The sequence below is a fragment of the Mercenaria mercenaria genome, chromosome 1 (assembly GCF_021730395.1).
Source record: "Mercenaria mercenaria strain notata chromosome 1, MADL_Memer_1, whole genome shotgun sequence".
In the NCBI taxonomy this organism is placed as follows: Eukaryota; Metazoa; Mollusca; class Bivalvia; order Venerida; family Veneridae; genus Mercenaria; species Mercenaria mercenaria.
In genome coordinates, this window is record NC_069361.1 from 70,470,174 (window position 1) to 70,495,662 (window position 25,489).

Below are 25,489 nucleotides of genomic sequence, written 5' to 3' on the forward strand. Positions count from 1 at the left end.
ATGTAAAAGCTATGGCTATGTCTATTCACAGATATATACAAGAATTTCTCAGTTATTGTTACTGGCATTATTTTCAGGTACAACTGTATAAAAGATATGGGTGCTTTGCAGCTGAGTAGGTTGACAGGATTAAAAGCTCTGTTCCTTCAAGGTAAGTTTTGTAAAACAACGTCAGACTATTTCGAGTTCTTCTCAATTGTTAGTCTTTTAAATATTAATACTGTGGAGTCATTTGATTTTGTGGGAATAAAATTTTAGGGTTTTGGTCAAAAAGACTATTTCATGGGGGTAATGAATTCATGGATTTCAAACTTAACCCGTAGCATGCTGGACACAGTTTGTTCTGCCTTTGCGACCAGTGTAGATCATGATCAGCCTGAACATCTGTGTAGTCTGATCAATATTTGCACTGTTCGCTATTCAGCCGGTATCTTTTTAGCTCACATGTCACAAAGTGACAGTGTGAGCTTTTGTGATCGTGCAGCGTCCGTCGTCCATCGTCCGTCCGTGCGTCCGTCCGTGCGTAAACTTTTGCTTGTGACCTCTCTAGAGGTCACATTTTTCATGGGATCTTTATGAAAGTTGGTCAGAATGTTCATCTTGATGATATCTAGGTCAAGTTCGAAACTGGGTCACGTGCGGTCAAATCTAGGTCAGTAGGTCTAAAAATAGAAAAACCTTGTGACCTCTCTAGAGGCCATATTTTTCACATGATCTTCATGAAAATTGGTCAGAATGTTCATCTTGATGATATCTAGGTCAAGTTCGAAACTGGGTCACGTGCCTTCAAAAACTAGGTCAGTAGGTCAAATAATAGAAAAACCTTGTGACCTCTCTAGAGGCCATAATTTTCATGGGATCTGTATGAAAGTTGGTCTGAATATTCATCTTGATGATATCTAGGTCAAGTTCGAAACTGGGTCAGCTGCGGGCAAAAACTAGGTCATTAGGTCTAAAAATAGAAAAACCTTGTGACCTCTGTAGAGGTCATACTTTTGAATGGATCTTCATGAAAATTGGTCAGAATGTTCATCTTGATGATATCTAGGTCAAGTTTGAAACTGGGTCACGTGCCATCAATAACTAGGTCAGTAGGTCAAATAATAAAAAAACCTTGTGACCTCTCTAGAAGCCATATTTTTCATGGGATCTTTATGAAAGTTGGTCAGAATGTTCATCTTGATGATATCTAGGTCAGATTCGAAACTGGGTCACGTGCGGTCAAAAACTAGGTCAGTAGGTCTAAAAATAGAAAAACCTTGTGACCTCTCTAGAGGCCATATTTTTCACATGATCTTCACGAAAATTGGTCAGAATGTTCATCTTGATGAAATCTAGGTCAAGTTCGAAACTGGGTCACGTGCCTTCAAAAACTAGGTCAGTAGGTCAAATAATAGAAAAACCTTGTGACCTCTCTAGAGGCCATACTTTTCACATGATCTTCATGAAAATTGGTCAGAATGTTCATCTTGATGATGTCTAGGTCAGGTTCGAAACTGGGTCACGTGCCATCAATAACTAGGTCAGTAGGTCAAATAATAAAAAAACATTGTGACCTCTCTAGAGGCCATATTTTTCATGGGATCTGTATGAAAGTTGGTCTGAATGTTCATCTTGATGATATCTAGATCAATTTCGAAACTGGGTCAGCTGCGATCAAAAACTAGGTCATTAGGTCTAAAAATAGAAAAAGCTTGTGACCTCTCTAGAGGCCATACTTTTGAGTGGATCTTCATGAAAATTGGTCAGAATGTTCATCTTGATGATATCTAGGTCAAGTTTGAAACTGGGTCACGTGCCATCAATAACTAGGTCAGTAGGTCAAATAATGAAAAAACCTTGTGACCTCTCTAGAGGCCATATTTTTCATGGGATCTGTATGAAAGTTGGTCTGAATGTTCATCTTGATGATATCTAGGTCAGATTCAAAACTGGGTCACATGAGCTCAAAAACTAGGTCACTATGTCAAATAATAGAAAAAAAACGACGTCATACTCAGTTCAAAACTGGGTCATGTTGGGACAGGTGAGCGATTCAGGACCATCATGGTCCTCTTGTTGGTAAGCACCCCTTTTAAAACGTTAATGGTACTGTCCAAATTGGAAGATGGACAAGTTCATTATAGAAATTTAGCAGGGTAAGGGTTAATAGGATTTAATGTCATGGACTGACTCGGTCATGAAATCCACAAAAATTAGTCTGCCATGAAAATTAAGTTCACAGTTGACAACTCAGTCTGAAAACTGGCATTGCATCAGTTGTTAACCTCATCAAGATGACATGCAGAGTGCACAACCCAAGTCACTGTGTCCAATGTCAAGGTTACATTTGTAAATCAAAGGACATAATCACAACATTTTACTGTCTCCAGTGCCTTTTAGTGAGACCTCAAGTTTTCAACGTGTTCAGCTAGTATATGTCATTAACGTAAAAACAGAAAAGAACAATTGTAATTGACTTTCTTTATACCAAAAAAAAAACCCTGAAAATAATATTTGAATATTACAGGAAATGAGATTCAGAAAGTGGAGGGCTTAGAGTGTCTCCATGATTTGCGAGAACTAGTTCTTGACCGTAACAAAATCAAAAGCTTGTGTGAAACCTCGTTCATTAACCAGTGGAACCTTCAGGAGTTACACATGGAGGAAAACAGACTGCGAGATCTTGCCAACTTTAACTGCCTCGAAAATCTTCAGAGACTTTATCTAGGTTCTAACAGGATTCAGGTGAATATACTTTCCTGTTATGTTATGTCAGTAAGTTAACTATGTCTCTAAATTTTGTACCAGTTCATAAACAGCTTCTCATTATGTTTTTGACTGATATATCCATTATTGTGCTAGGATTTTTTCCTATATATTTACTCTAATGCTAAGATTCTGACTGATGTATTTACATTTATGCTAAAGTTATCACATATATTTAGTGTTATGCTAAGAATTTAATTGATATATTCACATTTATGCTAAAAATTGATTATCAAGTATATATTTAGGCTTATGCTAAGATTTTAACTAACACATTTGATTATCAATTATATATATATATATATAGGCTTATGCTAAGATTTTAACTAACACATTTACCATTATGCTAAGATTTTACCTGATATATTTACTGTTAAATTAAGATTCTAACTGATATATTTACCATTATGCTAAGGTTTAACTGATACATTCTCCTTCATGCTATGATTATCACTAGACTCATGCTAAGATTCTAGCTGATATATTTACTTTTATGCTAAGCTTTTACCTGATATATTCACTCTTATGCTAAGATTCTTCCTGATGGTTTTTCAGGAAGTTGGAGAGTTAGAAAACCTGGACCATTTACAGAACCTCATCGAAATTTCTGTTGTTAACAATCCTGTAAGTTGCATTTATGTTTGTATCTGCAGACTTCCCTACCAAACATCTGTAGGCTGTAGAATTCATAATTAGCACTATCCATTTTGTTTACAAAACAACTGAATTGAAGTCCGTAACATTAAGAAATATAGCGGATTTAAACAAGGCGTACTTTTCTTCAGTCTAATACTGTGTCTTGTAAATCAACAGTTCCTCATTGCAACATGCTAAAAACTTAAAGAATTGATTAAGTAAGAGTCACTTTAAATCTTTATTAAAATCTCTTAAATGATAAATTTTTTAACTGGTTGTCATTATTGCTTTTCAAATTACTTTCATAATAGGAGAAGTTCATGTGCCATTCAGTAGTGTCCATCCATTCATTTGCATTTAAATTTAATGTTAAAATTAAAAAGAAAAAACACCTGCTAAAGCTTGCACAGCCTGGATTCATGTTGCTGATAAATTTTGACATATTTTCATTTTCTTTCTTAACCGATGCCATATCTTGTTTTTGTCCAAGGCTTGGTCATTTGTAAAAGTAAGTTAGCTACATTGTATGATCGATTGTTCTTCTTTAAATTATGCTCTGCTGTATGTATTCTACTTCATTCGCTGCATTTGACTTGGTAAATAGATAAAAGTTTACTGTAGTCTCTGTGGATGAGTTATTAAGATTACTGACTTTGAATCACTTGCGTCTCACAGCTATGGGTTCAAAAACCTCACTTGTGATGTAGAATTCTTTCTTATGAGGAAGCCATCCATCTGGCTTATGGAAGGCCAGTGGTTCTAGGCAGGATGGCAGGGTCCTCCCTTAACTTTTGGGAATCAAATCTGATCAGGGCCCTAATAGTTAAGATTTTGTAGCAGTCAAATCATGATGGGGGGTGGTGGGGGTGGGGGAAGGCAGATGGCAGGAATTATTTTTCTATAACAATTTCGTAATGGTAGAAAAAAAAATAGAAGAAACTCCTGTGCCTGGTATTGGGACCAGTTCTTGGGTTGGGTTAAGACAAATAGTGATGACATTGTATTTCTTGCAAAGAGGTGAAAGTGTTCAGACAAAAGTTTTGTTGATACATTGTCAGCTAAGCACAGCTAAAGAAATAGGGAAACTCACATACTGATACCCTATTGCTGATATACTTCTGCAATGTGACATGAAGTCACTTAAAGCTTTTGTGCCTTCCGGATCATATCCATATTACAAATCATGGCATGAAATGCCTACACTTCATTTTTTCCCCCTGTTACTGATATGCTACTGGAACATGGCATAAAGTGCCTCCACTTCAGTTTTTTACGTGTTACTGATATGCTACTGGAATGTGGCATGAAGTGCCTCCACTTCAGTTTTTTCCCTGTTACTGATATGCTATTGGAACTTTACATGAAATGCCTCCACTTCAGTTTTTTCCCTGTTACTGATATGCTACTGGAACTTCACATGAAATGCCTCCACTTCAGTTTTTTCCCTGTTACTGATATGCTGCTGGAACTTTACATGAAATGCCTCCTGTTACTGATATGCCTTTGGAACATGGCTTGAATTGCATCCAGTTAAAGTTCTGAAGCATTTTAGGCTTTTATCTATTTACCAGTTTTCATTTCAATGTTTGTACTGTAGTGTAACTGTTTTATCTTGTCTTGTTCAACTTAATATTGGCTTGATGTGTATTCATTCTCGAAAATTCTATACATATAAGCATGTTTACAAAGTTCTTCAACAAACTGTATTTTATTAACATCTGTGTATGCGTGCTTATTGTTAGACTTGTATGATATCATTTCATTTAAGTCCTTAAAGTGAACTGGAAAGATTATGGTAGAAATTTCTTAAGAGGATAGAATTATATTACATTGCAATGCAAGATTATAAACACAGGAAAGCAAGTGAACATACAGTTGAAACTCGACATATCGAACTTGCTTATCTCAAAATTTTGTATATCTCGAAGTAATATTCAAGTACCATACTGAAAACGTATGCACAAGATATCACTTTAAGTCAAATTTTGGTTATCTCGAAGCAAAACACTCAACCCCTTGGAATTTGAGATACCGAGTTTCAACTGTACTTAATAAACTGTGCCAGGGAAGCAGTCTGCTATGATTTAGAGGTGTTATGCCTATAAATTGTGCCAGGGAAGCAGTCTGCTTCAATTTGGAGGTGTTATGCCTATAAACTGTGCCAGGGAAGCAGTCTGCTTCAGTTTGGAGGTGTTATGCCTGTAAACTGTGCCAGGGAAGCTGACTGCTTCAATTTAGAGGTGTTGTGCCTATAAATTGTGCCAGGGAAGCAGGCTGCTTCAATATGGAGGTGTTATGCCAGGGACGTTTCCCGTTTATTGCTCAGTCCTATGACATTATAGTTAATTAAAGTTGGTTGATACTGGTTGCAAGTGCTTGGTGTCAACTACTTTAGTGAAATAAATGAACTATCAAGTTTTAGACCTTATATAAAAACATCCAAACTTATTGTTTAGTTTTATGGTATACTTTAATACTCTTTCTGTGAAATATAATATCACACTTCAGGTAACTAGCAATATAGGGGAAGTTTATTTATATTTGTATGTTTCTAAGTCAGCAATACATGAAAGTTCTTATTAATAATTCATATACCTTTACTGTTTGAAAGGCATAAAATTTACATTCTTCAAGTTACAGGTTAATTTCTTTATTTTTTAAACAGACAGCACGGCGTCACCTCCATCGGCCATTGCTTGTTTACCGGTTGAAGAGTCTGATGGTGATAGATGGTATTCCAGTGACAGAGGAAGAGCGGGCCAAGGCTGATCTCTACTATATGGACCAACAGGTTAGTACAGTATTCAGTCTCTATATTTTCCACATTCCTAGATGTGTGCTTCCAGCCTGTATCAGAACTGTTCTTCTGTGGAACGAAACTGGTAACATTTGAAATTTTAATGCACATTGTTTTTTTGCCAATTTAGTTTAATAATTGATGCTATGTAAACATTTTATAGCCAGTTTTACATACATATTAAGTTTATTGTGAGTTTGACACTTGACTAACCATCGTCATCATCCCCATCAACATCACCCTCATCATCATGGTCATTATTCTTTTTCATCTGGCTTGTGAAGTCTTTCTCCACCATCAAAGCTGGAAAGTTGCCTTATCGCCTAAACTGTGTTCATGTTAGTTGAAACTCAACAAGTCCACCGTCATCACTAATATTAAGGGAGTCAGTGGTGTGGTGGTTAGCAAATTTCACTACAACTCAAGCAGTCTGGGTTTGATTCCCAGTTGTGGCTTATATCCCATTTAATGATCAGTGCTGGGTGATTTAACTAAATTGATACTGTTTCCAGCAGTATTAGCCAAGACTTAGATGCTGGAGACAGTATCAGTTTAAGAATGACACTTTCCATGGGATCAACTGGAAATAAGTTGTTCCAGTCATTCCAGCTCGGGGCTTCTATCACCCGCTTGCACTTAACAAGAAACCTTTACTATCATTATCACAGTCACTATCATCATTTTTGTGTTTAACAAACTAATTTTCTATTACTATGGTATTGCAGTGGAAACAATTACCCATCATTATTTCCAAGGTAACAACTTAATATTTGAATATTGTACTCACTATAAACAATAAATCCATTTGACGTTGTCCATGCATGTTATACAGTTATACATATATTGTAGGGTACTTTGAAATCATTTAATTACATTGGTGTAGAATTTCACAGTTTTGCCCAAAATGGTTATTTCATTTGGATATGAATTCACAGATTCTCAAATGAGCCGTGCCATGAGAAAACCAACATAGTGGGTTTGCGGCCAGCATGGATCCAGACCAGCCTGCGCATCTGCGCAGTCTGGTCAGGATCCATGCTGTTCGCTAACAGTTTCTCTAATTCTAATAGGCTTTGAAAGCGGACAGCATGGATCCTGACCAGACTGCGTGGATGCGCAGGCTGGTCTGGATCCATGCTGGTTGCAAACCCACTATGTTGGTTTTCCCATGGCACGGTTCAAATGGAAATTTTGCTTGTTCTTTGGGGTTTAATTTTGTGGATTGATACAACCATGAAGTCCATGAAAATTGGTCATGAATATTAATGATTTCACAGTATGTTGCAGACCATCAGTAAAATGAACAAAAAAAAAAAAGAAGTTATTCATAACATCACACACTGCTCAATTTAAAGCAGATGTCAGGCATTTAAATAAATAAAAAAACAGCTGTGTAGCTTTAATATACATATTGAAGCATTTTTTATTTGTTATTACTTACAAAGAAGGCTGTTATGAAATTTATGAATGTGGTTCTTATGCCAGAAATGCCCCAAAGATAAAAATTTCAATCATGAAATGTGCACAAATTTTGCAGCAGTGTTTTCTCCAGGAATGAAAGAATGAATTAGTTTCTCAATGCAAAGCTAATACATCTTTTTATAATATACACATTTACAATTATAATTCCTTTACATTTGTTTTTAGATCAGGTTAAAATAAAAAATATTGACATTTATGGTCTTTATATGGCGTAAAAGCACGATGAAATGACATCACTTGTTATGTCACACTAGGTATGAAATTTGCATGTTAAATTATGGAGAATGTTGATATGGAAAGATGATGTTTAAGGTTCCATATTGTAATTAAAAAAATTAGTTGGTGATAAATAAGTTTAGAAGTGTTTATTCTGATGGAAAGCAAGTCCAAACTAACACCAATCTCACTGAATATGTAACAATACAAGGGTATTCACAGCATGTTATTTCAGATGTTCACTAACAATATGCATGTGTTGGCTAAATACAAGATTATTACCCTTTGATTTCCTACCACGATTGCTTTTTTATGCCCCCGAAGGGAGGCATATAGTTTTTGAACCGTCTGTCCGTCTGTCGGTCTGTCAGTCTGTCCGCAATTTTCGTGTCCGGTCCATATCTTTGTCATCGATGGATGGATTTTCAAATAACTTGGCATGAATGTGTACCACAGTAAGACGACATGTCGCACGCAAGACCCAGGTCCGTAGCTCAAAGGTCAAGGTCACACTTAGACATTAAAGGATAGTGCATTGATGGGCGTGTCCGATCCATATCTTTGTCATCCATGGATGGATTTTCAAGTAACTTGGCATGAATGTGTACCACAGTAAGACGACGTGTCGCGCGCAAGACCCAGGTCCGTAGCTCAAAGGTCAAGGTCACACTTAGACTTTAAAGGATAGTGCATTGATGGGCGTGTCCGGTCCATATCTTTTTCATCCATGGATGGATTTTCAAATAACTTGGCATGAATGTGTACCACAGTAAGACGACGTGTCGCGCGCAAGACCCAGGTCCGTAGCTCAAAGGTCAAGGTCACACTTAGACGTTAAAGGATAGTGCATTGATGGGTGTGTCCGGTCCATATCTTTGTCATCCATGGATGGATTTTCAAATAACTTGGCATGAATGTTTACCACAATAAGACGACGTGTCGTGCGCAAGACCCAGGTCCGTAGCTCAAAGGTCAAGGTCACACTTAGACGTTAAAGGTCATTTTTCATGATTGTGCATTGATGGGCGTGTCCGGTCCATATCTTTGTCATTCATGCATGGATTTTAAAATAACTACGCATGAATGTGTGACACAGTAAGACGACGTGTCGCGCGCAAGACCTAGCTCCGTAGGTCAAAGGTCCTAAACTCTAACATCGGCCATAACTATTCATTCAAAGTGCCATCGGGGGCATGTGTCATCCTATGGAGACAGCTCTTGTTTATAAATTACTAAAGAGTTCTGCTGTAGGAGTGTTGAATTAAATAGGTAGTCATTTCTATGCATTTAGCAAATTCACAGTACAGACAAACCTCTATTAAGCAGCCTGTCAAGGGAGCAACACAGTATGGCTGCTAAAGACAGATGAGTTTAAATTAGAACAAAAAAATCAATTTAGTAAGTTAGCTGACTGACTGCTTAAAGAAAGTGGCTGCATACTACAGATGGTTACTTGTAGTAAATTCTGTCATAGTCAAATATAGAACTGATCTGAAACTCTCATAAGAACATAGGGTGAAATCTCTAAGTGTTGTGATAACCAAATGAGATCTCGTCTGTTGGTGAAAATGCTTTTTCACCACTATTCTATATAAGCTGCTAGGAATTTGATACATTGATCATAGTGATATCAGATTTCACAAGCTCATAGCCTGTGATTTTTATGTTTGTTTTTTTGTTTTTTTGTAACAACACACAAAGAAAAACTGCCATTTAGTTGGCTAAATATTTCAATGACACTTGTATCCTGGCTGCTGAAGTTGCAAATTTTATAAATTAAAGAATATTTTATATTTCTATACTAGGAGATAGATCTGACTTGGAAGGTAAAAAATGTCTACCCAGTAGATAGTAGATTTACTTGTAGAAATTGCTCAATTGTCTTAATTACATTTAACTTTTAGTTCTCTGTTCTCAGTGCTGTCTTTAACAGTGAATGTTTATTTTTAAGAACTGCGTATATAAGCTGCCCATTGAGAAAATCAACATAATGGCCTTGCAACCAGCATGGATCCAGACCAGCCTGCGCATCCGCACAGTCTGGTCAGGATCCATGCAGTTTGCTAACGTTTTCTCTAATTGCAGTAGGCTTTGAAAGCAAACAACATGGATCCTGACCAGACTGCGCGGGTGCACAGGTTGGTCTGGATCCATGCTGGTCGCAAAGCCACTATGTTGGTTTTCCCATGGCGTGGCTCAATATTATGTCAAATACTGTTGTATACAAATCTTTGATTAACCATAGATGTTGTGTTTTGTTTGCATGTAGTATTCATTTGGTTGAAATTTCTAGAAATACCAGTTCATATACTAAAGTTTCATAGATTTTATAGAAAATAGTACTTGGCTTATATATTAGATAGTTGTTTGACTAATTCTTGCCCCGAATGTAATCTTATACTTGATTCTGTTATATAGTGCATGTACTTTGACTTTGTCTAACATAAAATTTCAAACACTTCCATCATTTTAAAGTTTCAGCCTCGCTATGTAACTTCGATAGATGTAAGTTAGTCATTGTATCCTGATCACTATAGTTTCTTCTATTAATTATAGTCACATACCTTCTGAAACAAAATATTCCAACTTTGAAACTGACTATAATGGCTTAATGATTCTTGCATGTCAATTTCTTTTGTAATCAGTGATGAAACTATGTTAACGCTTTAATTTTCCCAAAAGAATGTATGCAGTTTCTATGATATTTCTTTGTTGTAAAAAATAATTATGTAAATGAATATATTTTAATGTGTTTGTGAACTTTGAAAAATCTGTAGTTTAACCATAATATAGAAGGGGTGTGTTTTTGTGTATCATTTTACACTTTTATTAGTCATAAGTTGACCAAGGCTGTCAAAAAGGTCTAGAGAGCTGTTGTCATGATTGGGATGAAACCCTCCTGGTTAGCAAACATTTATATATGTTTATATATTGTATAGACTTAAATGACACATATTTGCTCCTTTCTGAAAATCCATATGAAACTAATAATGGTATTGGTATTTTCATAGTACAGTGATGTGCATATTCCTTTGGTAAACAGGCAACTAGCAAAAAAAAGTTGATGGTCTGGTGGGGAAATTTCTATATGGCAGTTTGATCACAGAATTAATATCCAATGATATTAATATTGTCTGCAATCTCATTTTATGTGGACAGTGAAGTTACACATTATTGCTTCATGAGAAACAGTTAATACTTGTACTAGCAGCTGATTGGATAACTATAAACTGCAGCGTGTTATGAATAAAATAAATGCAGCAGACAAGCAGAAAAAAGTCAATTAAAACAGATGTTTTGTGGATCTAATTCTACACCTCTCACTAAAGATTTTCTTGGAATGGTCATTGTGTATCAATTTAGCTTATCAATGAACAGTGGCATCTAAGGAAAGCAGATGAGGCACAGGTAAAATAGTATGGCTTTTTGAGCCAACCTGAGCTAAAAGTGCTCATGGTGGACTTTTTTAGGATTGTTACAAGTCCGTTTGTACATCATCTGTCTGTCTGTACATCCGTCAGTCTATAATTGATTTGTTTGCGCTCTTGCATCCACATTAATTAATTTCTGAAGCCATCTTCATGAAACCTTGGTGACAGTGGATATGGCCTTAAAGTCTCAGTCAGGTTTGATTATGTCAATTAAATCAGACATTTATATCAAGAGAAACGAATGGCCCTTGATTTATAAAAACATATGAGCCGCGCCATGGGAAAACCAACATAGTGGGTGTGCGACCAGCATGGATCCAGACCAGCCTGCGCATCCGCGCAGTCTGGTCAGGATCCATGCTGTTCGCTAACAGTTTCTCCAATTCCAATAGGCTTTAAAAGCGAACAGCATGGAGCCTGACCAGACTGCGCGAATGCGCAGGCTGGTCTGGATCCATGCTGGTCGCACACCCACTATGTTGGTTTTCCCATGGCGCGGCTCATATGATGTGTTTACTAGGCATTTGACTAAGCACCCTCATTTCATCATTTATGCTAATCGTAATTATTACGACAGAATGAGAATGATTTTTCAATTCTTGATTCTTATTGATCATTGGCAAAATCAAAATGGGGTCAAGAGTAATGGCACTTGATTTATGAAAGAAATGCTGCATTTCATAACATTTACACTTTAGCCCATTCATTTCTTCCCCAATCATAATCATTTGACACATTGTGTATACCTGTGCAATCTTATGCCAGAATATGGAACAGATTGGAGGAGTAGACTAGAGTTGTGTGCCCTTGGTTTATCAAAATTACCATATTTCTCAATTATTTTTTACGCAATATCGCACCTTCATTTCTCTACCAGTCCTAATGATAGACAGACTTTTTATACCAATAACATATTGATCATATTTAATTACAATTCAAAGTAAGAGCAGTTTATCTAGAGATCTTTGCCCTTGATTTATAAAAAAATGAAATGTTGTATTGTAAGGAAGATTGGAATGTTTTATCCCAAGTTATGTGCCCTTGATTTCAGGTGAGCTGTATAGTGCTGGCATTGCCCTCTTGTTTTCCGATCACAGCAGACTTGCTGTACAGTAATACTCACAGTGTTTGGGAAAGTCCTAGCAAAATGTTGAAGTAAAAACAACACCTTTTTCACATTCTGATAACATGCACCAACATAGTTAGTAGAACATTGTTATATATTGATGATGTACCTATTTCAGGGCAGTGTTTTGAGCTCATTTGAAGTAAGTTAAGTTTGCAACCAGCAGTATATACATGTATTTTACTTACTGCTTGGCGGTCACTAGATCGGTACATTGCAAATAGTTGTTGTAGATATTCATGTATAATTATTTTCCCATGATTTCAAAGAATTTATTTATAACTTGCATTTGATTGTAGCATGTATATTTTTTTTGCTACACTTTCAATCTCAAAGTCATTATGCATGGTTTAATGACCTCCAGTATATAGTAATATCTGCTAGGTCTTATATTTATGCTAATTAGTCTTTTTATCATTGTCAGTCTTTTTCTTCCAAAAAAAAATAAATAATAGAGCATTTTGTTAATTAATGGTATGAAAAATGAAAAGTGAATTATTGTTTATGAATGTGTTAGGCCAAAAATGAAAGTGTGCATAACTATATTTTGAAATTACTGTTTCTTTTTTTGGTATTTTTGTCTTGCTTTCTCATTTGTTCAAGGATTTTATGTACAGTTAGGTACAGGAAAAGAAAACAAATCTTAATCCTAGAATTTGCTGTCTGTTGTTTTAGGCTTTCTTGTAAGGGACATTTACAACCCTTACAGAAGCAAGCCTCTGTGGCGTACATGCTGCGTATTTGCTGTGTATATGCCGCGAACACAGTAGTACGCCAGAGGAGTACATTTTACATACACCGCATGCTGCGTACATGCCGCGTACTATTTCGACGAGTACACAGCATGTACGCAGGAGGTCACTAGTACACTTCAAGTACGCAGCACAGACTCTGAAAATTTAAGGAGTACACTGCATGTACGCAGGAGGGACTTGTACAAGAAAATAGTACACTGCATGTACACCGCAGATACTTTGAAATTTGTGCAGTACACTTCATATACGCGGAAAAGACTTGTACAATTTCTTTTGGCATTTATACTTTGTCTTTTTTTATAAGTTAAAGTCTGAAGTAAACTTCATATACGCGGGAGGGACTTGTTCATTTTCTTTTGGTGTTTATACTTTGAATTTTTTTAGGTAAAAGTCTGAAGTACACTTCATGCAGGAAGGATTTGTACATTTTTTTTTTCTTGGAAGCAAGAACTTGATTTCCGAGTAACTTTTATCTTAATAGCATAGAGTAGTTCAGATTACTGGTATTCTGAACAATGAAAATTTGCCAAACTATTTGCAATGTTCATTTGTGAAGCTTACATCTTGGTGATTTCTGAGCTGCACCTTGCAAGCAGTGTAAAAATATATTCTTTTTCATTTTGAATTAATCCTGGAGCTTTCTAACTTGGATAATTGAAAAGCCTTATTTGAACTTTGTTGCATTACATTTTGTAATACATGAAATAATTACCAAGATAATGCCTCAACAGTGCCCGAATGAGAAGAATTAATAGCTCTCACTGTTATTTGAATACTCTTAAGCAAAACACCATTCTATCATGTTTTATAAAGGCTTTAATGCTCATTATGTTAACTCATTAAGGCCTCACCAAATTAAAAAGTTGTTCATCGGATTTGCCGCTCGTATATTTTCATAATGTTTTTGGCTAATTGCGCTCGCCCCATTGGAAAAAATCAATCCAAAATTTTTTGGTGCGCTACTTTTTACGGACGTAAAAGTGTATAAATGCTTATATAATTCCAGTCCTAGATTGTTCTCAGATGGATTTTAATCAAAATAAATACATACTACGCACACATTGTCTATAATAAATCACAACACTTATATTTAGTTGCATTAAAGTTGTTTCCCCTTGATGCAGTTACGCCATTTTCTTCAAATGTTTACCAAATTACATGGTACAAAAATTGATTTATTTCATTGAAAAGTGGATGAAGAAAAGCATACTAATTTATTTGATAACATCAATCTACATTATTTTGGTAAGGGTAAATACTTATTGATGCATGTCACTTATCTTTTTTCTGTTTTTTTTTCTGTCCAAATGATCAGCATTTCCATACGAAAGTTGGTGGGGTAAGGAATTTACATTATCACAGCAGTTTCGCCACAGGAGTACACAGCATGTATGCAGCAGGAGTACACAGCATGTACGCCGCAGGACTCTGGCCAGGAGTACACCACATGTACGCCGCAGGAGTACACAGCATGTACGCCGCAGTAGTACACAGCATGTACACCGCAAGAGTACACAGCATGTACGCCGCAGGGGTAGTACACCGCAGGCTCATTTGCATGTGAAAAGTGTATGTGCCGCGTACATGCTGTGTACTATTTCTCGCATACTAAATTCCTCCAGCGTACATCCTGTGTACTATGTAGTCCACAGCATGTACGCAGCAAGTAGTACGCGGCAGAGCTCATTTGCATGTCAAAAGTGTACTACAAACGTACTATCGGTGTATGTGCGGTGTATATCCTGCGTACTATTTAAAGCCCTTGATTTTAGTACACATCATGTACGCATCATATACGCTGTATGTACACAGCAAGAGTACGCAGCAGGCCTTTTTCTTCTGTAAGGGAATGTTTATAATTCTGGAGCATATTGTTCTTGTATATTCTGTCATTTGAATATCACTTAACAAGTCTCTTGCTATGGTTTGAATGTATATTCTAATATAAAAAAGACCACAGCAATATTGACATCAAGAGATTATTTGGCAACATACAGGTGCCAAGAAAGGTTTGATTTACTATCTTAAATAGAAGTCATTTCAGAATAGGAACAACATAACAGAAAATAAATTAAACTTCATCTACACATTCTGAGTTAATTATTACGCATGCAGAATAACTCATTAGACATCTGTGCACTTCTTTATTATTCAGTGGGACGTTCTTCTGTGTTTTAATATTATTTACGTTGATGTCATTTTGACCAGCTGTATTTGGCGCCATACATACACCATGAAATAGTGCTACTTGTTTACATAAAAGACATACTAGGGTTGAAATAAGATATAGTAGAACCATATTTTAATATATTTAACACTCTGAATTGGTTATATGTATGCACAACATAGAATAATTTGCTATGAAATTATTCCACTAGCATATATTTTGTTTGTTGTGTTTAAATATGTTAAAACATGGTTCTGCTATATATTTTCTCTTATCTCTAACTAGGCCTGTATGATTCTCATGTACACTTTTATGTTTTGATTACAAAGTAAAAAAATTAAAATATTTTTTCTGCTGTTCTTCAGCATACACCTTATGTTTTGAGCATTGACAGGTAATAATTTCTTTTTGAATCTTTGGTGTTAAATTTACTAGTAGCTTTTATATCATGTAAATCAAGTGGGGTTTTTCTTAATCCGATTTTGTTCGACTTAGTGAATATTTTTCATAATTTAGCAGTATTATAAAAGATGAAAGCTATTTGTAGCACCATTATAAATATGGTGTTCATGTAGGGAAAATGGATTTTTTTCATGTTACAACATATCTTGAATCCTTTGTGATCAGTTGATTCCTGCAAGCCTCTATTGGTAAGGAGAGCAACATATCTCGAGGGGTTCTGCAGATGATACAACAGGGATCAAGCATGTATTCTCTCTGTATTCTAAGACAAAACCTGTGAAAAAAGCTAAATTTAATGAATATTATGTCAATATTTAGACTTGTTATAATTATGCATAACAGGGCTGGTTGCTTCTGTGTTCTGCCCTGGAACAGACATATATAAACGTATCACATGTTTACACAGAGACTCTTGTTAAAACACTTGTTGGAAATGACAGTAACAGTTTCATGCTAGAATTTATTTCAAAAGATAATAGCAGTTAATATTTTCAACTTTTTTCTAGGTGCGTGGCTATTGTAGAGGAATTAGGTTACTGTAAGACACATGTTTATCCCAAATATGGTGGTTATGGCTTTCCATGTAAATTGTTGCCCGCCTTTCCAAGTATTGTCATGTTTCAATGAATAAATCATTACCATATATTTGAAATAATTTTCCAAGATACATAATTATGTGAAGATGGGTGATTTTAGTCATATCTTTTAGGACCATTATGATATTACTGTTATTACATTGTCTTAATCTTTGTTTGAGTTAGAAGGGCCTCCACGGTGGAATGGTTAAAGATAATGACTTCGAATCACTAGCCCCTTATTTCAACCATGCTGAAATTATAGAATTATTTCATGTGAGAATGTGATCTAGCACACTTACAGAAGGCCCTTGCATAGGTACTTGAAATAATGCTAGAATAGATACATGGTGTCTTCTTTCACCTTAAAAAAATGGACGAGTCTCCATATGACCTAAATTTGTGTTGTTGCGACTTGAAACTCAACAAAATAAATAGATGTATAGATAGTTAGGTTAAGTGATCTGAGCAGTTTTAACAGAAAAAAAAGGTGCAACTGAAGACTTTAGGTAAAGGTGAAAAAATAACTACTTTTGAAAACATGAAAATACTGAATACCAACAACCTTGGTAGATTTTTTTCAGATAATTCAAAATAATGGCCCATTCTGTAAATGCCTCTTTAGTTTCACTAATTATCTAAATTGTGGTTGCACACTTCCTGGTTCACTCTATACTAGATTCACTGTACACATATTATTTCTTTTATTCTTTATCCATACTGAATTATTTTATGACTGTAGCTTAAGAACTAGCTCTTTAAAAATGATTAGACTGTATCAGCTTTTAAACATGTTCCAATTAATTTATGCACAAGGGTTATATCAGCTTAGAGCAGATTCCAGTTAATTTCAATTTAATGAATTAATTGGTTGATTAATACTCAGTTGCTTGTATTATATATCTTTTTTGTATCTTAACCAGATGAGAAATGAAATTTTAATGTTGTATTACCAAAATATATTATCAAATGCAGCCAAACCTGTGTTAAAAACCACCTATGAACAGGGACCACAAAGCTTTGAAGACCTCTGTAGTAAAACATGGGTTGTTATGGTCTCAAGGGGGCATGCAAATTGCTTGAATTAACTTAGGGATTACAGTGGTCTGAACATAGAAAATATCTGGAAAATAGCCAGGCACTATATTCATAACTTGTGTAAGTTCTTAATTGTGCTGGAATGTGTGCTGTTTCACTTTTTTTTACCAGTAAATAAGATCACATGAGCATAAAGAGTGCATCTTAGCTCTCCCAAGCATGTACTGTATAGACAGGTTTGGCTGTACTATTATTTTCAGCAGATGAAAGTCAAATTAGTATTGCCAATTAACCTTACAAAATTTTACTTCCAAAATCAAACTCAATTATTAAAGGTTGCTTACCCCAGTATACAATTCAAGAGTGATTTGATTTTTCTTCATTGTTGGACAGATACAACATTTCTCTGAATGTTCCAAGAAATTGACATTTAAAATGCTAAATTTTTTCTTGCATTAAATGAAACTTAAGTATAGATAGAATGTTTAAAACTTTTGAAAGATTTGTGTCAGTAGTCAGTATTTTAGAATTTTAAAAGAGTATTCTAATGTTGTTGCATAGTGTGGCTTCTAAAAACTCCTGTTAATTTTAGACATTTATTTTTTACTTAATTTTCAAAACAAAAAGTAGAAAAAACAAATACCATGGACATTTTCAGTGATTAATTAGAAACTTTATGAATGGCTGTACACCTCAGTATTTACACAAATAGTGCTTTTCTCAAAACAAAATTCAGACTCTGTAGTGTATAATTTCTCAAAACAAAATTCAGACTCTGTAGTCTATAAACTTTGTAGTATCATATATTTTGTAAATAAAGTCAAAGAGAGCCAAATATTAAATCTGATTTCAGAAAAAAAAAGATTGACAACGTAGTGTTGATAAAGTCACCATATTTCTGTGTATATAACATGCACCTATGTATGAGCCACACCCAGTTTTTGACATGCAAAAACATGGGTGTTACAGACAATGGAATATGGTTTAGACATGTATTAAACTAAATTAACCAATGATGTATTAAGCATTTTGTTTATTTCCATAAATTATATTTCAGCCCACAATTGCCAATCAAGGGGCAGCGGATGGCTCCCTCCCAGGTATTGGGCAATATAAGACCCAAATCCCTGTCAAGGTCACCAATATGCAACTTGCCACCTCACCACTCTGGAACGGCTCAATCTTCTATGATGATGCAACTGCCCAAGATAACGCTCAGAGAGGTGAACAATTTTATATTTAAAGTCAGTTGCCGTTATTGATTACCAAGTTGTATCTCTAACTTGTAAATATTAAAAGTGGCAGTTAAGGTTGTGTTGGACAAGACATTTTTAAATGCACATCTCTCTAAGTCTGCAAAAAATTTGCAATATATAGTTGTATCGTTGAACATAATAATTATGTTTTAGTTCTTTTCTTGCTGTCACCACTTTGAAAGCGGTGCATTATGCATACGTAATTTGGTCAGTATAAACTTACATTACTAATGTAAAAGCTATTAGATTTTACTCAATTTTTTTTATGATAATTTTGTGTGAGAAATTTCTCAATTTTTTATCAAAGATTTTAACAAGGGCACATTAGAAGTCTAGATTAGTATATTTACCTCTATGATTTTAATAGATTGTTCATTGACCTTTAGCCTGCTGGCAGCAATTGATTCTGCCTTTGCGAGCAGTGCAGACCAAGATCAGCCTGCACATCCGGTCAGTCAGTAAATTTTCAGTGAACACCCTTTGGAATAATAAATGGTATTGGCCAAATTGAATGATGGACCAGTCCATTTTAGAAATATAGCAGGCTAAGGGTTAAAGATACGATATTTTATAGGTGGAGGTAGAAGAAAATCCAAACAAGGCAACGGAGAGAATGGAATGCCGGCCCCACTCGGACGGACAAACACGATGTACCAACAGCCAAGCAACACAGGGTATGGAGGGTTTGCATACACCACAAGCGGGAACCGGGCACAGTTCTTCTTGAATCAAATACCTTATGTTGCCGCACAATCTTCTCAGACTGCCGAGTATGTTGAGTGGTTAACAAGGTAGAGATCCCTGTAGCTCGTCTGAGGATGCAAGCTAAAATTTAACGTCAAACATTAAAAATTCTAATCGCTAGAATAGAAGAAAGAAGCATTTTGACATAAATTAGCTACAGTTCTTGAAAAAGAGTGGTCTTAAATATGTTTGGAAACACATCTTATGGATCTTTGCCTTGGGTAAATTTGCTTTTTTTTTTTCAAACATGAGATTTGTAAAAGCTGTTTGGTACAAACCCGATTAAAATGAGAAGTATTTGCTTGGGGTTAATTTTTACTTTTTTCGTTTTTGATTATTTCACAAGAATATTATGTCCTCATGAAAACTCAAATTCTAATGACTGTCATCAGATAAATAATACAGCATAACCACATGTTTATACCAATTTTTAATTTTCGCAAAATTTTGGTAAAAGATAACATGCTACAGTGTAATGAAGGTAACAATATAACAGGACTGTTCATACAGAATATTGTGAATTCTAACACGATCCGCAGCACTTGCTATATAAACATATAGCAAAATCGTCCATACATTTACAATAAAATATGGTTGGCTGTTACATTTCACCCCCTTACGATTGTGACATAAGAGATTCTACTTCTGTTCCATTACATACAAATTATTTCAGGGCCAAACGGTTGAAAACAACATTTCAGAAAATAATTATGATAAAAAGTCATACTGACTTATGTGTAGGAACGTAAAACACGTTCTGATATCTATGAGCGAATTCAGTTAGCTCAATTATGATTCAGCCCTGACGTCATAAATGTATGACATAAAGTATGACGTCATAATGATGTGACATCATATAAAAGTTAAGCTTGTAACTGTAACACAGGGTTGTAACACAGGGTCAACTAACCTAATTTGATTATTCTGTTTAAGCATAAATAATTTGCGAGCTGTTAGATAACTAGTTTATAAAATTAATACTTCTCAAAATTCTGATTAAAAAGGAACAAATATCTACACGTTCCATTGGCTAAGCAACACTTTCTAACCATGGGGGTAAATTGTAACTGCATATGATCCATATGACGCATTACGCTGAAAATGTAATACTGTAAAATGCGAATTCTTTGCGTTGTTAGAATCGAAATAAAAAAATATATGTTCCATTAATTTTATCAGTTAATGAAATATGAGCAGTCGTTCAGATGCGAATAATTAAACCACCATGCTACGCACTCGTGATTTAATTATTACGCATTCAAACTCCTGGCCATATTTTATCAACTGATAAAATATAGGAACAGGTTTAATTATTATTTCTTAATTGCACCATTATTGATAAAAAATTGCCGATGGCATTCACGAGTTGTGAAATATGTTTTCCCAGTCTGATTAAAGCACTGTCTACATTTAATTCCCTCTCCGCTTTTGTAAAGATAGAGGACACTTCATAAATTTAATAATTTGTTCCCTAACTTTATAGTAAATTATTTTGTTTCCAGATACTTTGCAAAAACTTTGAATAAGCAGTAGTAAGTTGCTAAGAGATAGTAAGATTATTAACTGCTATTCATTTTGCAGGCAGTTGTTGAATTGGCTTTTGCCTGTTTTGCTTTTATACATGGGTTGATTCAAGAGCTTTAAAATCTTGTAACATGAATAGAAAAGAACAGTATTCATACCAAATTACCTTAGTATATTTGTAATATGGTTTTGCAATATCATCAAAATATATTGTATAGTTATCAAGATATCGGCATTTCGGAAAGAATGGTAGCAGGAAATGCCGAACATCAGTGATGTTTAACTGACATTTGAGATGGTACTTTTTGTCAAGTTAAGGTAGTTCTGCACATTCGGATCAAATTTTTTTCTTCAGTGTAGAATTTTATTAAATTCTGATTTTTCAAAACTTCAGAATATACTTAGAAAATTCAGCAAATAAGAAAGACAGTGTCATGTGCTTGTTTTTTAGTTAGAATGATTTGAAAAATTTCAACCTCGTGCAAATTTTATGATGGGAGTCTATGGGAAAATAATAACTTTCATAACATTTTCGCGAATAGAAATTTTTCTACAATTTATGTTTCAGTGAAACTTCTCACAGTTGTAAATAAACATATGGCCTATAATGTGGTGAAATTAAATATATAGCTCTATGTGCTTATTTTTGAGATATTTAACCATGATTAAAGTGAAACGTACGTTTCAAGCTAACTTTTAGACATTATTTTGAATTATTTAACATGTCAGATGTTTTAATATCAGATGTTAACTCTAGAAAGATAATAATAGTGCCATTTCTGTACACCTAATCTAGGCTAAATTCTGCGTTTTCCAGATAAATGATGTTATGTCATCACTTTCGGTTAATCAGATGTGCAGAACTACCTTAATGTTAAAATAATATGCCAAATCTTATGAAACTATAATGATGTATCATTGTTAAGTCTTTCTGCCATTTGCCTTTAAAACTTAAGTGATGTGCTAACATTTCTACCTGCTGAGTGAAAAATAGTCAGTTTTTATGTCATTGATGTGCATCTTTCACAGTAACTGATTTTGTTTTAAGGTATTTTAAGGTATGAATTTTTATTATACAGCCACAAACAAAGTTTTAGGGTGGGGGGTATATAGAAGTAAGTGAGCTTGTTCGTCGGTTGGTCTGTCGGTCCGTTGGTTTTCATGGTTTCCAGACAATAACTCATGAAAGGCTTGACATATTTAAGTAATTTTGGTACACAGGTGTAACATCATAAAATACAGGTCAAGTTCGAATTACAGGTCAGTAGGTCAAGGTCATAATGACCCAGAACAGATAAACAGTTTCCGGATGATAACTTGAGAACACTTGGGCCAAGGATTATAAATTTTGGTACAGAATTGTAACATCATAAAATACAGGTCAAGTTTGACTGACAGATCAGTAGGTCAGAGGTCAAGGTCACAATGATCCGGAACAGTTAAATGGTTTCTGAATGATAACTTGAGAATGCTTGGGCCTAGGATCATAAATATTGGTACATAGGTGTAACGTCATAAACTACAGGTCAGGTTCAACTTTGAGGTCAGTGGGTCAAGGTCACAATGACCCAAAACAGTTAAATGTTTTCTGGATAATTACTTGAGAAAGCTTGGGCCTAGGATCATGAAAGTTGATAGGAAGATTTGTCAAGACCAGCAGATTGATTTCGAGGTCAGTAGAACAGAGGTCAAGGTCACATTGAACCGGAACAGTTAAACCATTTCCAGACAATAACTTGAGAACACTTGGGCCTAGGATCATGAAAGTTGGTAGGAAGATTTTTCTTGACCAGCAGATGATTGATTTTGAGGTCAGTAGGTCAAAGGTCAAGGTCACAGTGACCCGGAACAGTTCAACCGTTTTCGGACAATAACTTGAGAACACTTGGGCCTAGGATCACGAAACTTAATAGGGAGGTTGATCATGACCAGCATATGAACCCTATTAATTTTGAGGTTTGACTTTGACATTGGCTTACTTCTGTGACAAGGCCGTATTGTTGGGGTATAACTTGTCACTCCTTTAACAGCTCTAGTTTGTCTCTTTTTTTTCATTGTACATTGTTTTATAGCTCCAGTGACATTGTTTCTGGATCGACCCTTGTTTTTTTTTAAGAAAATAATTCAGTATTTTTATTTTGCATGACTCAGAATGAGTGATGATTAAAACATCATATTATTGGCTAGCTTTATTTTGCATAATTCCTTTCATAATACTTTCAATGAAATCAAAAGGTTGAGATCCATAAGACAGCTTAGCATTAATATCTTCACAGCAGCAAAAATGTGTGCTGGTTTGAGCTAAAATAATACTTTTGCGCTTATTTTGATAACATTTGTATGTTGCATCTCTTTGATATGGATAATTATTTGGAGTTTTTCCAGACTTTTTTTCCAGAATAATCAGTGTTGATTTGAACAGTAATTAAGAGTAATCTCCCCTCAGACTTGCTCTCCTATCTACCAGCAGGTGGCGCTGTTGTTGCACCCAGCTTGTAGCATAGCTGTAAAATCTAGATTTGTGCTTTTTTATTTTTAGCTCACCTGTCACAAAGTGACAAGGTGAGCTTTTGTGATCGCGCGGTGTCCGTCGTCCGTCCGTGCGTGCGTCCGTAAACTTTTGCTTGTGACCACTCTAGAGGTCACATTTTTCATGGGATCTTTATGAAAGTTGGTCAGAATGTTCATCTTGACGATATCTAAGTCAGGTTCGAAACTGGGTCACGTGCCATCAAAAACTAGGTCAGTAGGTCTAAAAATAGAAAAACCTTGTGACCTCTCTAGAGGCCATATATTTCACAAGATCTTCATGAAAATTGGTCAGAATGTTCACCTTGATGATATCTAGGTCAAGTTGGAAACTGGGTCACCTGCCATCAAAAACTAGGTCAGTAGGTCTAAAAATAGAAAAACCTTGTGACCTCTCTAGAGGCCATATATTTCACAAGATCTTCATGAAAATTGGTCAGAACATTCACCTTGATGATATCAAGGTCAAGTTCGAAACTGGGTCACGTGCCGTCAAAAACTAGGTCAGTAAGTCAAATAATAGAAAAACCTTGAGACCTCTCTAAAAGCCATATTTTTCATGGGATCTGTATGAAAGTTGGTCTGAATGTTCATCTTGATGATATCTAGGTCAGGTTCGAAAGTGGGTCACATGCGGTCAAAAACTAGGTCAGTAGGTCTAAAAATAGAAAAACCTTGTGACCTCTCTAGAGGCCACATATTACATGAGATCTTCATGAAAATTGGTCAGAATGTTCACCTTGATGATATCTAGGTCAAGTTTGAAAGTGGGTCATGTGCCATCAAAAACTAGGTCAGTAGGTCAAATAATAAAAAAACCTTGTGACCTCTCTAGAGGCCATATTTTTCATGGGATCTGTATGAAAGTTGGTCTGAATGTTCATCTTGATGATATCTAGATCAAGTTCGAAAGTGGGTCATGTGCCTTCAAAAACTAGGTCAGTAGGTCAAATAATAGAAAAACCTTGTGACCTCTCTAAAGGCCATATTTTTCAAGGGATCTGTATGAAAATTGGTCTGAATGTTCATCTTGATGATATCTAGATCAAGTTCGAAACAGGTCATGTGCGGTCAAAAACTAGGTCAGTAGGTTTAAAAATAGAAAAACCTTGTGACCTCTCTAGAGGCCATACTTGTGAATGGATCTCCATAAAAATTGGTCAGAATGTTCACCTTGATGATATCTAGGTAAAGTTTGAAATTGGGTCACGTGCCGTAAAAAACTAGGTCAGTAGGTCAAATAATAAAAAAACCTTGTGACCTCTCTAGAGGCCATACTTTTCATGGGATCTGTATGAAAGTTGGTCTGAATGTTCATCTTGATGATATCTAGGTCAAGTTTGAAACTGGATCAACTGCGGTCAAAAACTAGGTCAGTAGGTCTAAAATTATTAAAATCTTCTGACCTCTCTAGAGGCCATATTTTTCAATGGATCTTCATGAAAATTGATCTGAATGTTCACCTTGATGATATCTAGGTCAGTTTCGAAACTGCGTCACGTGCGGTCAAAAACTAGGCCAGTAGGTATAAAAATAGAAAAACCTTGTGACCTCTCTAGAGGCCATATTTTTCATGAGATCTTCATGAAAATTAGTGAGAATGTTCACCTTGATGATATCTAGGTAAAGTTTAAAACAGGGTCATGTACCTTCGAAAACTAGGTCAATAGGTCAAATAATAGAAAAACCTTGTGACCTCTCTAGAGACCATATTTTTCAATGGATCTTCATGAAAATTGGTCAGAATTTTTATCTTGATAATATCTAGATCAAGTTCAAAACTGGGTCACATGAGCTCAAAAACTAGGTCACTATATCAAATAACAGAAAAAACGATGTCATACTCAAAACTGGGTCATGTGGGAAGAGGTGAGCGATTCAGGACCATCATGGTCCTCTTGTTTGCAATGTGTTTCATGTGCAGTTTTTTGTTAAGTACTCCAAAACAATTAGTTAGTATTTATGACTGTAACATTTGGTATCTTGGTAAAATGAAAAATTCT

The 25,489-nt window shown here is 35.3% G+C and overlaps 1 protein-coding gene across 32 annotated transcripts in view; it reads left to right on the forward strand.

The window, feature by feature from the left end:
- LOC123534700 (leucine-rich repeat-containing protein 9-like) overlaps positions 1 to 25,489 on the forward strand; it is a 71,041-nt gene that overhangs the window by 39,849 nt on the left and 5,703 nt on the right. For 5 of the 32 annotated variants that reach the window (XM_053550327.1, XM_053550332.1, XM_053550323.1 and 2 more), the window contains 9 exons: positions 78 to 151; positions 2,510 to 2,727; positions 3,304 to 3,372; positions 6,050 to 6,175; positions 6,907 to 6,936; positions 10,355 to 10,384; positions 12,555 to 12,578; positions 18,491 to 18,656; positions 19,264 to 19,480. In XM_053550327.1, the coding sequence (XP_053406302.1) occupies positions 78 to 151; positions 2,510 to 2,727; positions 3,304 to 3,372; positions 6,050 to 6,175; positions 6,907 to 6,936; positions 10,355 to 10,384; positions 12,555 to 12,578; positions 18,491 to 18,656; positions 19,264 to 19,480 (954 nt within the window). Of the gene's footprint in view, positions 1 to 77; positions 152 to 2,509; positions 2,728 to 3,303; positions 3,373 to 6,049; positions 6,176 to 6,906; positions 6,937 to 9,684; positions 9,706 to 10,354; positions 10,385 to 12,554; positions 12,579 to 15,723; positions 15,753 to 18,490; positions 18,657 to 19,263; positions 19,481 to 20,935; positions 20,966 to 25,489 lie in introns of all 32 variants that reach the window. The other 27 variants (XR_008372263.1, XR_008372254.1, XR_008372243.1 and 24 more) reach the window with 22 other exon arrangements.